The 14,942-nt window shown below is 52.9% G+C and overlaps 1 protein-coding gene across 7 annotated transcripts in view; it reads right to left on the bottom strand.

The window, feature by feature from the left end:
- Positions 1 to 3,906, bottom strand: part of SLC25A48 (solute carrier family 25 member 48) — a 45,936-nt gene extending 42,030 nt beyond the window's left edge. For 2 of the 7 annotated variants that reach the window (XM_041763005.1, XM_041763004.1), the window contains exon 1: positions 3,677 to 3,905. In XM_041763005.1, the coding sequence (XP_041618939.1) occupies positions 3,677 to 3,722 (46 nt within the window). In that variant the 5' untranslated portion in view covers positions 3,723 to 3,905. Of the gene's footprint in view, positions 1 to 3,676 lie in introns of all 7 variants that reach the window. The other 5 variants (XM_041763006.1, XM_041763001.1, XM_041763003.1 and 2 more) reach the window with 4 other exon arrangements.
- Positions 3,907 to 14,942: the final 11,036 nt, after the last annotated feature.

Below are 14,942 nucleotides of genomic sequence, written 5' to 3' on the forward strand. Positions count from 1 at the left end.
GACTTGAAGAGACATTTCTTCAAAGAAAATAAATACATGGTCACTGTGTACAGTGGTTGTTAGGGCTTAGGGGGAGAGGAAATGGAAGTGATTGCCTGATGGATCCAGGGGCTTTTTTGGGCACGAGGAAAATTTGTAAGTAGACAGAGGAGACAGTTGCACAACAGTGTAGGAATGCATCAAATGCCACTGAATTGGATGCTTGAAAATGGTTATTTCTAGGTTATGTGATTTTTGCCTCCCAAAAAAGGGGGTGTGTACGAAGAGAAAACCCAGAAACTTTTCAGTTACCTATAGGTAACTTCACTTTTTCTATACTTCACTTTTAGCATCTGTAGGTAGAAATAATATTAACATCTACCTCACAGTTGCATTGTAAGAATGAAATGAGGTCATGAATGTCAAGCACGAGCAGAGTCCTAGCTCTTCTAGGCTCTTCAAAGAGAGATGCTGTCACTATCAAGTTTTAGTTGTGTGTGTGTGTGTGTGTGTGTGTGTGTGTGTGTGTGTGTGTGTTTTAAAGAGGGCCTCTCTGAAACGGTGAGAAATATTCTGGACTTTTCTTCTCACAGAAAAATGTCCAACCACACACATAGTCTCAAGGCCTAAACAGCATCGATGGGAAGCAAGGCTGCCCTGAGGCCATGTGGATGAAGAGGTCCTTGTTGCAGAAGTTGTCGACTCTAGAGTTGAAACCAATCCTCTATGACAAATTCCCTACAACGCTGATGAAGAAGGAAGAGTCCTTGCTAGCTGGGGTGATTTAACCAGATAAGGCAGTCCTGGAATATGAGACAGGTAAAGATGTAGAGGAACCAGCGAAGCCCAGAACAGACAATTGTTTGGTTTAGAACCTCCAGACCCCTCTCAGATCCTCCTTCCCACAGAAGTAGGCAGAGGGAAGGTTGAGTATTCAATCTACTGGAACCCATCCCAGCATAAGAAGAAAGGACTTCTGGTCCTCAGACTCTAGATGCTTCTCCCTAGTGAGTGAGAAGCCCAGGGAAGCAGCCCTGGAGCTCACCTTGGATGTGTATCTCCTTGGTCACTCATTAACCCACCCATCTGAAAGCAGGGAATGCAAGATAAGAAATGGGCCATCCTGGGGCACCTGGGTGGTTCAATCGGTTAAGCATCTGCCTTCAGTTCAGGTCATGATCCCAGGGTCCTGGGATCCAGCACCACAACAGGCTCCCTGCTCATTGGGGAGTCTGCTTCTCCCTCTGTCCCTCTGCCCAGCTCATGCTTTCTCTCTGGCTCTTTCTCACTCTCTGTCTGAAATAAATAAATAAAACCTTAAAAAGAAAAGAAATGGGACAATCAGGTCAGTGGTTTCCAGACCTGAAGATCTAACGGATCAGTGAAACTTCAAACAAAATGTAAAGGATGTCATGGTAAAATTTTATCATGCAAGTTAAGAGAGAAAACACCTAGATATTAGTATAGTGGTTAAGATGGCCCTGGTACCAGACTGTCCAGGTTGGGATCCCAGGGCTCATGCTAGATGCATGGCCTTGGGCAAGTCAATGAATGTCTCTGTATACCCATTTCCTCATCTGTTACATGAGGATGTAATAATTATAGCTACCTCATTGGGGCTATAAAAAAAATATACATCAACAGACATGAGACCACATAGTGTGTGATTCAATTTATATAAAATGCCAAGGAAAGGCTAATTTATAGAACCAGAAAGTAGATTGCCCAGAGGGAGAGGGAGGGGAGGGAATTTAACCGTAAATAAGTGTGAATAAAGTGTGCTACTGGGGAAGAAAATGTGCTAAATTGAATTTATGATAATGGTTGCACCACTGGTAAATTTGCTTGAAAATCACTGAATTCTATACTTGAAATGGGTGTGTCTTATGCAAATTAACCTCAGTGAAATTGTTATAAAAATACTTGTGGCGGGATGCCTGGTTGGCTCAGTGGTTGAGTGTCTGCCTTTCGCTCAAGTTTTGACCCCCAGGGTCCTGGGATGGAGTCCTGCATTGGGCTCCCCGCAGGGATTCTGCTTCTCCTTCTGCCTATGTCTCTGCCTCTCTGTCTCTCATGAATAAATAAATAAAATCTTAAAAAAAAATACATGTGGCACTTCAACACCACCTGCTGCTGACTTAAGTATTCAGTGATGACACGTATCCTCACTTTATGGAAGCAAGAAAACCGCCAAGCTAAAAACAACAATATGTTACCATCAACAAAGTAAGGACAATGGCAGAATAAAAGACAATCCACTGCTTACTGTGTGACTTGGGGAGGGCCCAGAGTCATTAGAGACCTGGGTTATTCGGAACAGCCTTACCCTCAAACTGAGCCAGTGACAGCCCTACTGAAGTTGGTCTGGCTACATAAGGGGACAGCCTGAAGTAGGGAAGGCTCTACTGAGGCTTGTCAGAATGGCTGAGGGTTGTTCAAAGACGGCCTGAATAAGGCCAGTGGGCTTCTGTGTACAGCACCCCCCCACCTCACCACAGTAGAGTTAGGAGAGGAAAGTCTCAATGCAACTCAAAAAAGCCTGCACGAAAGAACTGCTTATGGTGGAAAGGACAACCTCTGCTCATGACAGCCAGAAGCACGAGCCCTGCAGCCACCTGTTGGGAGTCAGGGGAGCAGGCACCAGAAAGGGATCCTGGGATGCTATCTGATCTGTTGCTCTTTTTGTTTCATTTTCATTTTCCTACAAATCTTCTGATCTTCTCCATTTCCAGAACTGGTGTGTTTGTGAGGTACAAACACACTAATTATAGCCTCTGTCTCAGCATCTCAGGTTTTTGGTTTTGTTTTTGCTTTTGACTTTGGGCAGGGGCTGCTGCATTTGCCAACATCCCTTTTCTGATGATTCTCTTATACGGGGCCAAAAGAAAGAGTATTTTACATTAAGTGACAGTCCTCCCCAGACCTGGTCAGTAGCAGACAACAATGGAGAAGGAAGCCTGCTGTGAAGAGAAGATCAAAGAAGCATGGAAATGGATGCGACTCTTGCCCAAGCCAACCCATTCCCAGGGCCCAGCAGACAGTGGCTCCAGGAGCGGCTCCAAGGAGAAGCAGGTCCAAGAGTGACAGGAGAAACCCGACAGTCGATAAAGGCCGAAAACATGAAGGGTTCCTCCGATCTGGCAATGCGCTCGGCATGCCCTGCACCCCCCAGTCTGGGCGCTCCCCCACCCCCCACCAGGGCCAGCCAGGTCGCGAAGCCGGACTCCCCATCCCGCGCACGGGGCGGTCGCCACCCTCACCCACAAGTTCTTGCAGCCCTGTCCCCAAACTCTGGCGCACACCGGGTGGCCGGAGGGTGTGTGCGCGCCTGGGCGCTCCATTGGCTGTTGGCTTCCACGGCCTGTTTAATAGTTACCGGAGCCACTTTGGCGGGTCCTCTCTGGGAGGCAAAGCCGCAAGTCAGGGGAGAATGTGCGAGGCTGGCGGGGCTCGGCCCCAGCAGCAGCCGCGGGGCGGCGGGGTGGGAGCTCCGCACCCCTGCACCTCCACCCCGCGCTCCGCACCCCTGCACCTCCACACGGCGCGCGCGGGGTGGAGGTGCAGGGATGCGGAGCTCCCACCGCCCTGCACGGTCTGTGGGCCCGGTCGGGTCTCCCTTTCTCCCCCTGGCCCCGGGCGTCCACCCGCAAGCACGCGCACCTCCGGGGGGCTCCCTCCCATCCCGGGCTGGGCTCACCTCCGATCCAGCCCGCCGCGAAGTCTTCCAGCTGGAAGCTGCCCATGGCCGAGCCGCGCCGGTGCCAGTCAAAGTCCGCGGCGCATGGCCCGCCGGCCCGCGTGTCGGGGGAGGAGGTGGAGGAGGTGGGTCCCGCCGCAGCCCAGGCCCCCGAGTGGGAGCTGCACCGCCGGGGAGCAGCCGCGCTCACCTCTCGGAGCGCCCGCGGCTGCAGCAAGCACGCCCCCAGCGGCCCTTAAAGGCGCCGCCGCCGGCCGCTCGCGGACGCCTGGGCCCGCGCGCGCGCCGCCTTCCCTCCGCCCGCCCTTGTCCCGCGCCCACGCCCACGCCCGGCCGCTTCACACCCTCCACACCTCGGGTCCGAAGATGCCCGCCCTGCATTGTTCACGTTTCCTCTGAGACACCGCAATTGATGTCAGGCGCAGTTTCGCAAAATGCGTTACAGGAGGTAGAAAGGGAGGCTGAGAATTTGGCTTCCAACCCCACCATCTCTCCGTGGGTTTCCATAAAGCAGCACCGAGGGTCTTCTAACCGGATGAGCAGCTATAACCAGCTCAGCCGCGAGTCCTTAGTTCTCTGAAAGCCCTTAGAGATGGTTTCACTATAAAATACCCAGGACACACAGTTTTGCAGGACCTCTGTAGAGGTTAGGGACTCTCTCTCTCTCTCTCTGGGCCACATGCTCCACACTTCTCTGGCTAGCCCCGGGCTGCAGAACCTCCTCTATTCAAGAATAACTGACACATTGAGGGGAAAGCACGGGGCCCAAGGGTAGGCTCCAAGAGAACTCTAAATAAATATGAGCTATGAGGATGTCTTCAGGCCAGAGTCTATGCCCAGGGCTTTGTGCACAGTCCCGCTTCCTTCTCACAGCAGCTGTGCACAGGCATATCAGCCCCCTGAGGGTCAGTTTTAGGAGTCCATGTGGCCAGGCGACAGTACCCAGGGATTCCATCAAACACTAATCTAGGTGTTGCTGTGAAGGTATTTTTATAGATAGTTAACATCTAAAACCAGCTGACTTAAAGTATGGGAGTTTATCCTTGATAATCTGAGGGAGTCCCACCCAATCAATGGAAAGGCCTTAAGAGCAAAATGGAGAGACACCTACCTGGCTCAGTGGGAACAGCACGTGACTCTTCATCTAGGGTGGGGAGTTCCAGCCCCATGTTGAGTGTAGAGATTAAAGATAAAGGAAAATAAAAATAAAAGAGCAAAATGGAGGCTTCCCCGAGAAAGCCTAGACTCCACAACTACCTGATATGTGTATGTCTCCTACTGATTGTTTCTCCAGTGGAACCCTGTGTCCACCTGACACAACTCTGACATCACTGATTCCAATCACCTGTGGGTTTCTCTTTGGTCTCCCTGCCCGGGGAGGTGATGCTTACCACCATTCCAGCCATGTCCCACTCAGCACCCACGCAAGTACCTGGGGATTCAGGTTCATGTCTACTTTTCAGGTACAGCTCTCCAGGGGCCCAGCTCCACTCAAGTCCAGGCTCAGCCTACACTCTCCATTCTGGGCCACCCAGGAAGGCAGAGGAATAGTCCTCTGGCCCTCAAATATCCTCTCTGTAGGTTCTGTAGCCAGGATCCAGCTGGAGGTCCATGCTCACTGGAGGACGTGGCCTGGCTGTGTGAGGTGCTTTCAGTACAGTGGAGTTCTCTGACTTCCTTCCAAGAAGGAGGGTGATTTGATGCTAATTTCCAGCAGGAAACCAGCCTTGGCACCCAAAATGGTGAGGGTATCATCCAAAATAAGGGGCCTCTGCTGGGCCTGCTCTTTTCCTACTGGCACATCCATGTCATATTATCTAGGCCATAATGCAGCAACCATCCAGGCCTCCTTTTTCCAAAACAAGACAAAGTCTGACCACTGAGTCTTGATCCTAAGGGCCAAGAAACTTGCTGAGGAGTCAGGGCTCACCATCAGCACAGACCCCCAAACTATGCCCTACATACCAGGCCTGGGATATGTGCTGGGACAGTTCGAAGACATAAAAGCTCTCCTAACAGCAGGCCTTTTGTGAGTTCATCACTGAGCAAGTCAACAGGTAGAAAGGCCCACCATCTTGGAGGACCACCTCACGGGTGCCAGGCTACATGGTCATTCCTCAGTCCTGTGTCAGCACTAATTAGAAGGTCCTGAGTTGGCAGGCAGTGGCCCTGGCAGCCCTGGGACAGACTCCTGAGCTCTGAAGGCTACTGCTTAAACTGCTAATGAGCACAGCAGAATGGAAGGAGTGGGCTCCTCTCCAGAATAAACCCCTGTGCTCCACTCCCAACTGTGTGCCACAAGTCTGCCTACGAGGCACAGCACCCAACAGGCAGAGGGAGGACTCAGGTCTAGTGGCAGTCAAGGGCCAGGCCTGGAGGACTAGGCTGGGGGACCCGGCAGGATGCTCATTCTGGGGAGGGAGCTGACCTGTGGCTTAGCCCTGGCTTCCCTGCTTTGGGGTGTTTATAATGCTGCCATGCACCTTTGTATTCTAACCTGGGGAGAGGGCGAGTACTGAAAGTGAGGCACAGACAGATGAGCTCCATGAGTGGCTAGGGCCAGAAAAATCCCCATTCCCTTCCTCCCTCTTCCTGAGAGGTACCCTCCCAGAGCATTTCCTGCTGCCGTATGTGGGATATGTGTATAGGAATGTGCTAACATCTGACAATTAGGGGCCCACTTCCCATCTCTCATTTGCCTTTTCAGATGACGACATTCCTGGGCACCTAGTTTGTGCCAGTCTCTGTTCTTGGGAGCTGTCACAGAGGAGGCAGTTTGAGTTGCCCACAAGGAAGCAACTGTGAGAGCACTGGGGAGGGGGTTGTGTGCCCAGCGGCCATCAGAGAAGACCCTCAGCCCCCCAATCTCCTGACTGCACTGAGTCTCTCCAGCCTCAGGGCTCCACCTCCTCCATGCTCTCAGCCAAGCCCTCCCTCCCCACCTGCTGCCTGAGCAGCACAGTCTTAGGCCAGGTGCTCCCACCTGATGGCCTGTGGCTGCGGCCCTGCCTCCTGCTCTCCTGCCTTCTGGAAGCCCCCTCCCACTCAGTCTTTCTCCCCTCCTCCGCTGGACTGCTCACCCTCCTTGGTGCTTCCTCCCTATGGGCCCTCATTGCCACCCTGTCCCAATCACACCCACATCTCTCCACTCACAAGCCCCACATCTCATCTCCCACTCAGACCTCACTTCTGAACCCAGACGCCTTTCTTTACTCAACATCTGCACTCGGGTGGCCCCACATCATCTCTAATGTGACACGTCCCTTGATGACCTCTTTAACTCCCAAAGTATTCCTCTTTGCATGTCCCCCCACAGCCAGTTACCCAAGCCAGACCCTGGATTCCTCTCTCTGCCCCAGGCCTCATCTCATCAACCAAGTCCTCAGGGTCTCTCCCCTCCATGGCCCTGATATCTACCCTTTCTAACATCCCCCTAGGTGGCTGAGCCCAGGCCTATACCACCGCCTGCCTGGATCATGGTGACAGAGGCTCTCTGCCCTGCTCCCTGTCTAGCCTCCAGCTACTGCCACAGTGAACTTCCAAAAACTTGCATATGCCCTGGCCCTCCTCTGTTGAGGGAACTCCAATGATTTCCCATGGCCTTATGCAAAATTCCAACTCCCCAGCTTGGCACTCAAGGGTCTGTGGGCTGAGGTCCAATTGCCTTTCTACTTCTGACTTCCTACCACCTCCCTTCAGGCTGGAGCCCCAACTGGGTAGTGTGTCCTCCAAGCCACACCTGCTTTCCACGTGCAACTTTGCATGTGTGTTCCTTTACTGCAAATGCACTCCCCCCTGCTTCTCTGATTAACCCCTATACCTGACTCCTCTGAGACTCAGCTGCCACTTTCTCCTGACCTGCCTTCTATGAAGCACTCACCACCCCACTCCACATTGGATCTGCTGTGTCTCAAGTGTGTTTCCAGAATATCTCAGGCATATCCATATCACAGCTGCCAACCCTCTAAAGTTTAAGGGGCCTTATTTTCCTCTAAACCTGCAGTGTCTGGCACAGGCCTGGTGGACAGTCATTGCTCAGCATGCCTCAAATGGGGAAGGCTGTGGAGCAGAAGTCTGAAGGGCCTGCTGACTGCCGGCAGCCAAAGAGGGGGTCCAGATACAAGGTAGAGCAGAAGAGGCCCTGGGCCTTTCTTGGCAGATCACAGAAGCCTGGCTCATTTCAGGATCTCAAAGCTACCAGACATTTTTACACTTCAAGACCTTTGCACTAACCACTCCTGCTCATAACTCCCTCCTCTTGCCTCTGGAGGAAGCTTCTACTTCCTTTAGACCTAAGGTGAAACATACTCTTTATAGAGGCCTTCCCAGACCCCTGGGCCAAGGTCTAGCCCTTTTTGCCTCTCTTGAAGCATCCCTATTTCTCATTCCATCCCTTACCATGTTGGTCAGTCCTTGTGCAGTGCCCTGGAGGCCTGGGAGCATAGGGCTCTTGTGACTCATACGCCACTGCTGCATCCTAAGCCTCAGCCACGGAGTAGGTGAGCAGGAAATCCTGATTGTTGAAAGCAAATGCATGACGTGGGAACACACATGCATGCTGCCTTTTTCCTTGAGCATTTGTACCTGCTGCATCCATCCTGTACTGGCCACAGACAGCAGGAGCTCTCTGGTTCCTTCCCTGTCTCTGATGGAGAGGAAAGAGCATACGGTGATTTCCAAGGTGCTGTTCAAGCTTCTCATTTGGGGCACCATTCCCTCCTTTACTGACAGCTCTTTGAGAAAGTCTATTCAGAGTATGTTCAGGCTGTATTTGGTCCAGCGTCGATTCGATTTGACTCCAAGTCAAGAAATAGAGGTGCGAGGCTATGAAGGGGGACAAAGCAGCCACTGGGAGGCTGGGAAGCCTGGGCTCTGCTTCTGGTGCTGCTGCCTCAGTGGGTCCTGTGGGTGAGTACAGGCCTCAGTTTTCCCTTCTGTCTTTTGGAGAGTGCAGAATTACTTTAGTCTTAGGCAGTATCCAAAAAGTATGAAATTCCGGGCCACAGCAACATCATCTATGGGTGTCTTGTCAGGATGTGCCACCAGAGAGCGCTGCTGCCCAGCATTTGGGACTCCCAGGAGAGAAAAACCAGCTAGGCAGCCCAGCATTTCCCGCCCAGATTCCTCTGCCCTGGGCTGACGGAGCTAACACTTGGACAGTGAAAGAGGCATGGACCCGGGAGGCTCAGAGGAATCTGAAGGTGCCAGGGAAGGCTTCTGAGTGGATCGAGGAGGACTCACCTGAGGCTTTCCAGAGCTCACTCTACTTGGAGGGAGAATGCCCCGGTAAAGAGCGATCAAGATTTCAAATGTACCGAGGTCTCTCTCTCTTTTTTAAACCAGGGCTCCAAGCCCTGGCCCAATACTCTGTGTTTCACCTATACCATCTCATTGTACTCTGTGAAGAAATTTCCCATTTTATTAGATGAGATGAATAAGGCTCAGGGAGGTTAAGCGATTTCCCCAAAGCCAGTGGATGGAGGATTACACATCTGCTATATGACTCCAGGGCCCAGCTCTTAACCAAGGTGCTGCCTCTTGGCCAACATTCAGAAAGTGGGGGTGACTTTCTCCAAAGCCCCTGTGCCCCTATCCCTGCCCTGGGCCACCTGTATAAATGTCCTAACTTCTGTGCTTCCTTTTCTCTACCATCAATAAGAAGGTATAAACATTTGCCAATGACACTCAGTATTCTTAGGGCTTCTGGAGCAGATGCCCCCGGATGCCCTCTGTCTTTCCTCCCTGATAGACCCCCATGGGCCGAGCTGGTTCTGAGCACATCTGAGAGCTAGGAAAGCCTGTCCCTCCTTGGTCTTTTCTTCTCACCTGATAGACATTAGTGGGCCGGTGATGAGGACACATGGAGGCCACGCAGGTCAGGGGACCACACAGATTGATGGGTTTCTGTAGGAAGATAGGGGCATGGAAGGAGAGGCAGAAGGATCCAGTATAGTGCAGTTGAGATCACATCCCAAAGTCCCTGCTGAGCACCTATTGTGGACCAACCTGCCAGGGATGCAGAGGGCTTGAGATGCTGGCAACAAGAAGAAGTCTGCCCCGGCCCTGCCATGTGGTGGGTCTTCTTTATCATGCGTTCTTCAAACATCAGCTCAGGGCCCTAGTGGGAGACCAGTAAACCCCAAACTCCGGATGACCTGAAAGAAAGGACGGAAGAAAGTCTTGAGGGCAAATTTAGAAGCCTCAGGAAGGAGATTACGTTTGGGCTGGTCTTAAAGAGCGCCTGGGTTCTGATCCATGAAGGCAGTTGAGAAGGGCAGGTGGGCAGAAGGGAAGAGCCTGAACAAAGCCAGTGAGGGAAGGCAGGAGATGCTAAAGACGTTCTCTGCTGTGGGAGGGGAGGCTGCATGTGTGGGGTCTGATGGCAGAGGACCTTGGCCAGCAAAGTGACTGTCAGTGGACCTCAGGCTTCTTGCTGTTCCCATGAGTGGACCGAAGACCTGTCTTGCAGCCATCTGCATCTCACCCCAACAAACCTCCCTGGCCCACGCTGAGGTGGGCATAGGCTCACTGTAAACAAGCTTTGGGGCTCAGCAAGGATCTGCTCCCCTTGTCTCAGGAAAGTTGAGGCCTGTGCTGGTCAAAGCCACTCAGAAGGGCTATGGTCTCCCCACACCTGCCTGGGCAGTTGACCACCACCCCAGCACATGCACACCCAAATGCCCTCTGCATGAGGGTGGTGGCCAGGACTGGAGACTTGGGGCCGGGGGACAGGCAGGCAGGAGTTCAAGCCATCAGTACCTTCCATGCCCAGGGACAGCATAGGTCTTCCCACTTGCTGTATGTCACTTTAAGACACAGGGTGTGATAAAACCCCCAGCTCTAAACCCACCCATATTCCACTCTTCTCTGCTTCAGGATCCCTGTGAACGTGGCAAAGAGCAAACTTCCCATTGTTGAGAGGAGAGATTTTTAAAGGACTCCAAAGACATCTCAATTTGGTAAGAAGGAAAAATTTAAAAGAACAAAATCCCCAAACCATATGGATTAGATTTTCTCAAAAACAGAGATTTGCTAAGTGACAAAAGCTGTGGCAAGGGGAGATGGCTCAGGAGAGCCAGCCTTAAATGAGGGTCAAGCCCACTTGGGACAGGGCCAGAAGGGAAGCCACCCATTGCCCCAAGCCTGCACAGTTCTGCTGCAGCTGGGTCTGCTGTGACATCAGCCGGCTGCCTCTCTACCATAGAGTAACTGCCTGCCACAGCCACACCATCTCCCTCCTGCGTGCCAGCCTTGGTGAGCAAGCTCTCAGCCCCTGAATCACCAGAACTCTGTACCTTGTATCATAGCATTAGGGTAGCCAGTCCAAGAGGTAGGCAGCCTCTTGGACTGCCAGTCCAAGAGGACTCCCAGTACTTACCATTCATGCCCTTGTGCGGTCCCTTTCCACGCTGAGTGACTGCTAATCTGTGACCAACAGAGTACGGCAAAGGTGATAATGTGGGGCTCTTGAAGCTAAGCTGTAGTAGACATTGCAGCTCTGTCGGTTTCTGGGATCATGTGCTCTGAAGGAAGCCAGTCACCATGCTGGGCAGCCAGGCCTCAGCCCTGTGGTGAGGCCCACAAGGTGAAGGACAGAAGCTCTTCCCCAAACCACCAGCCTTGGGAGTGTGCAAGCAGAGCCGTCAGCCCCCATCAAGCCCTTGGATGACTGCGGCCCTGGCCAATACTCTGACTGCAACTTCACAAGAAACCCCAAGCCAGAACCACCCAGCCAAGTTGCTGCCAGGTTCCCGACCCTTACAACAGAGAGAAAATAAATGTAGGTTGTTATTTTAGGTCACTAATCTCTGAGATAACTTATTACACAGAATTAGAGATCTGATAAAAGTAGCATAAGCATAATTTTAATGTTTATTATGATCTAAGCATGACAGTCAAGAGCATGCGGTCTAGATGGGATATATTCAGAGTCTGGTTCAACTGCTCTCTGGCTCTGTCTTCACTTGGCCATTTAATCAACTGTGCCTAGACGTTCTTATCTGTGAAATGGGAGTGCCAGTTGTACCTATATTAAGTCATTCTCAACTCAAAGCCAGTGTGTGTACTCAGCCCTGTGGCTGGCACAGGGTAAACAACAGAAATTAGCTCTTACCACCGCCACGGCCCCTGTATCCTGACCTGTGTGTTTGTGCATGTCTGTCAGCACAGAACAACTCCTAGTTGATGCCAGCTGGACCAATGAGCAGCAAGCACACTGCTCTTCCAGATAAGCCCATTCCCTTACCCAGGACCTCTTTGGCCCCACACTTCTTGCAAACTGCTCACTCCAGAAAACTCTGTCTTGAAAATGTGGAGGTTCTCTTTGGTATGCGAGCCAGTCAGGTTTGTCCAGCTCCCTCAGCAGGGCTGGCACGTGGCCACAGGGCTCCCGGCCCTGCTGATGCTTGGGAGGCCCCCTCACATGGGAAGAGGGAGCCACATGGCCCACCCAGGGATACCAGCTGGCCAGACCCATGCATATGTTATTGAGCATAACAGGGGAAAGACCAACCCATCATCCCCTCCAAATATAAGATCAAGGAGTCTTCCAGCAAGGACACCTAAATTTCTTCACCATACTGTTAACCCAGCCCACAGAGAAGTCATACGAGTGCCTCAGAAATACAAAAAAAAAAAAAAGTGCATTTTTAAAAAGAAATTCTTGAACACAACCGAAGCAAGGCCAACTGATTTCTCTCAAGTGTCCTCTCAACTTTGCCATCTTCAGGAAGACTACAGCTGAGGGTGTCCTCCTGCGTGAACAAACAGGATCCAGCCATTAGGCATTGTGTGGGTCAGAGGGGAGGAGACATGAACCCAAGGTCATGGGGAAGAGTGGTTATGAACATTGGTACCAAGAGACTGGGGCAGAAGCCGCGGTTCACAGCCCCAGGAGTGGGTGGGGTGGGTGAGCATGTGCTGTTATCATGACCATGGGCATTAGCCTCAGGGCCATCCACCATGGTATGGGTGCGCCTGGGGTGTGGGGTCAGGCAGGAACACCAGGAAATGTTATCCCCAGAGGTCAGGAAGGCAGGTCTTCCTGTAGATTTGTCTTAGGTTTCTTTCCCCTGTCTGCCTCTCCAAAGCTCAGTGAGCTGGAGAAGGAAAGGGAGCAAGGAGGAAAGGCAAGGTGGGGCAGCCCCTGGGGGGCTTGATGGGTGGCAGCAGGCTCTTTCCTTGCAGTGTGAAGACTCACGGAGGAGCGGTTTTATATACTTAGGCCCCAAGGACAGACAGACCTGGGTATGAATCCCAGCTCCACTGTTTGCAGGCTGCGTGAGCCCAGGCAAGCAATTTACCTCTCTGAGCCTGTGTCTTCATCTGGAGAATGGAGCTGACACAAGTATCTATCCCTAAGGATTACAAAGATGGCCCAACACCTAGCAAATGCTCAATAAATGGAAGCTGCCCATATTTCTCCAAAGAACCCCATTAGTGCATCAATTCCAACCCTCGTAGTGAAGTTATTTATTTATTTATTTAGTCTCTGGTCTGTATCCTTTGGTTGTTGGGTGACCTTGGGACATGCTGTAGCAGAACCAGGACCTTAGGGAGGCCTGAGTGCTGGGCCAGGAAGACATCCCCTTTCTGGAGCTGTTCTGGGGCTGCTGCTTGCCATTTGTCATCTGGCAGTTTTTCTAGCTAGGAGGGCCAGGAGAGCACCCGGGGCTGCAGGGTCACTTCCCAAGGCTGCATGGAGGCACAGGCTGAGCATCTCCCCTCTACTCCCCCAGGGTGTGAGGCTGCACACTGTCAGGGCACAGGGCCCCCTTGTTTGGGGCCCCCACCCAAGGAGACTTAGAGGAGGCTGGAAGGGTTTGCCAGTGTTTGGGCTCCTCCTGACACCTGTGTGGGTCACAGGCACTGACACACAGGGTCCCAGGCCAGTTCAGGGAGCCTCACCCCCAGCCACCTTCACCTCTTGCTCATAAGTAAGTACTAGGCTCCATTCTTCGGTGGCTCTTGCTGCTCACAGCAGCTCCTGCTCCCTCACACTATGGCTGCACCAGGCCTGGGCAGCTCCCCTGTGGGCCCCCCACTCCCCAATGGAGAGGTGGGAGGCCCAGGGCTGGTGTGTAGCTCCTCCTCTGGGGTTCTGTAGTAAGGCACAAATCCCGAGGCACAAAGGGCTTGGCTCCTGAAGGCAGCATCACTGGAGAGGGGGACAGTCGGGCTGCTGTCACGGGAGCACCCTGCCGAGAGCAGCAGGATGGGGCAGCAGGGTGGTGAATGTAAGGACCCGGGGACAACATCTGGGCTTGCCAGGACAGCCTGTGTGCGAAGGAGACAAGATGGTCAGCCAGGCTCACAGGTTCAGTTGGAAATCCAGAACTAGCCCTGTGTCTGCAACTCCAGGACGGTGGGGGCAGCAGGCAAGCTGCATGCCTGTGCAGACTGGGGAGCAGTAAACAGTGTTGTTCACCCTTCTGCACTTCCCAGCAGGAAGGAGTGCATCTGGGACTGGAACCCACTCATCCTGCCTGCTCCATCTTTGCAGTCATGACATGGCACCAACTTTGTGACATGACAGGGCACAGGCTAGGGGACAGATCCCAGGTGTGCACTTGCTAGCGACATCTCTGGCCAGTCATTTAACATCTCTCAGGCTCATTTTTCTCATCCATAAAATGGGAATAACACTGGGACAAGTGAGGTGATGCACATGGAGTATCTGTCTGGGTGCCTAGCGAGACATGAGGACTAAGCAGATGTTTCTATCTGGGAACAGAGGCTAAGCCTGGCATGTGACCACAGTACTGGACATCACCTTCACAGTGGCTCTAAGAGCAGCTCTACTGTTGCCTCTCTTCTGCAGGAAATTGCAGCTCAAGGGCCTTGAACACATTCCCCAGGCCACCCCCACCAAGTACGGGGACTAAGCGAGCTGGTCTGCCTATAGCCTCTGTACCCACTGTTCCAGGAGCCCCCATGGACCTCCGTAGGGGTCCTGCCTGGCTTACTGGGTGGGGACCTGGGGTGGAGGCCTGCAGGGGGTCCAGGGGCCCCAGGGCTGCTCTCCTACTCACGGAGCACCTGCAGCTGCCTGTCAACCTGCAGAAACAGCCAACCAGTGCCTCCTTCGTGAGGCGTGGGTCTTGGGAGCCCTGAAAGGATCCACCAGGAAGGCCCAGGCAGGGGAAACTCTCCTCCTTGGAGCGGTAGTGAGGGAAGAACCCGCTGGGTGGTTCCAGGTCCTCAGGCGTGTTCTGGTCTCCACCTCGGTCCCTGCACACCTGGGGCTGTGAGGCCGGCTCCTCCACAG

Source organism: Vulpes lagopus, chromosome 7, assembly GCF_018345385.1.
Source record: "Vulpes lagopus strain Blue_001 chromosome 7, ASM1834538v1, whole genome shotgun sequence".
NCBI classification, from domain to species: domain Eukaryota; kingdom Metazoa; phylum Chordata; class Mammalia; order Carnivora; family Canidae; genus Vulpes; species Vulpes lagopus.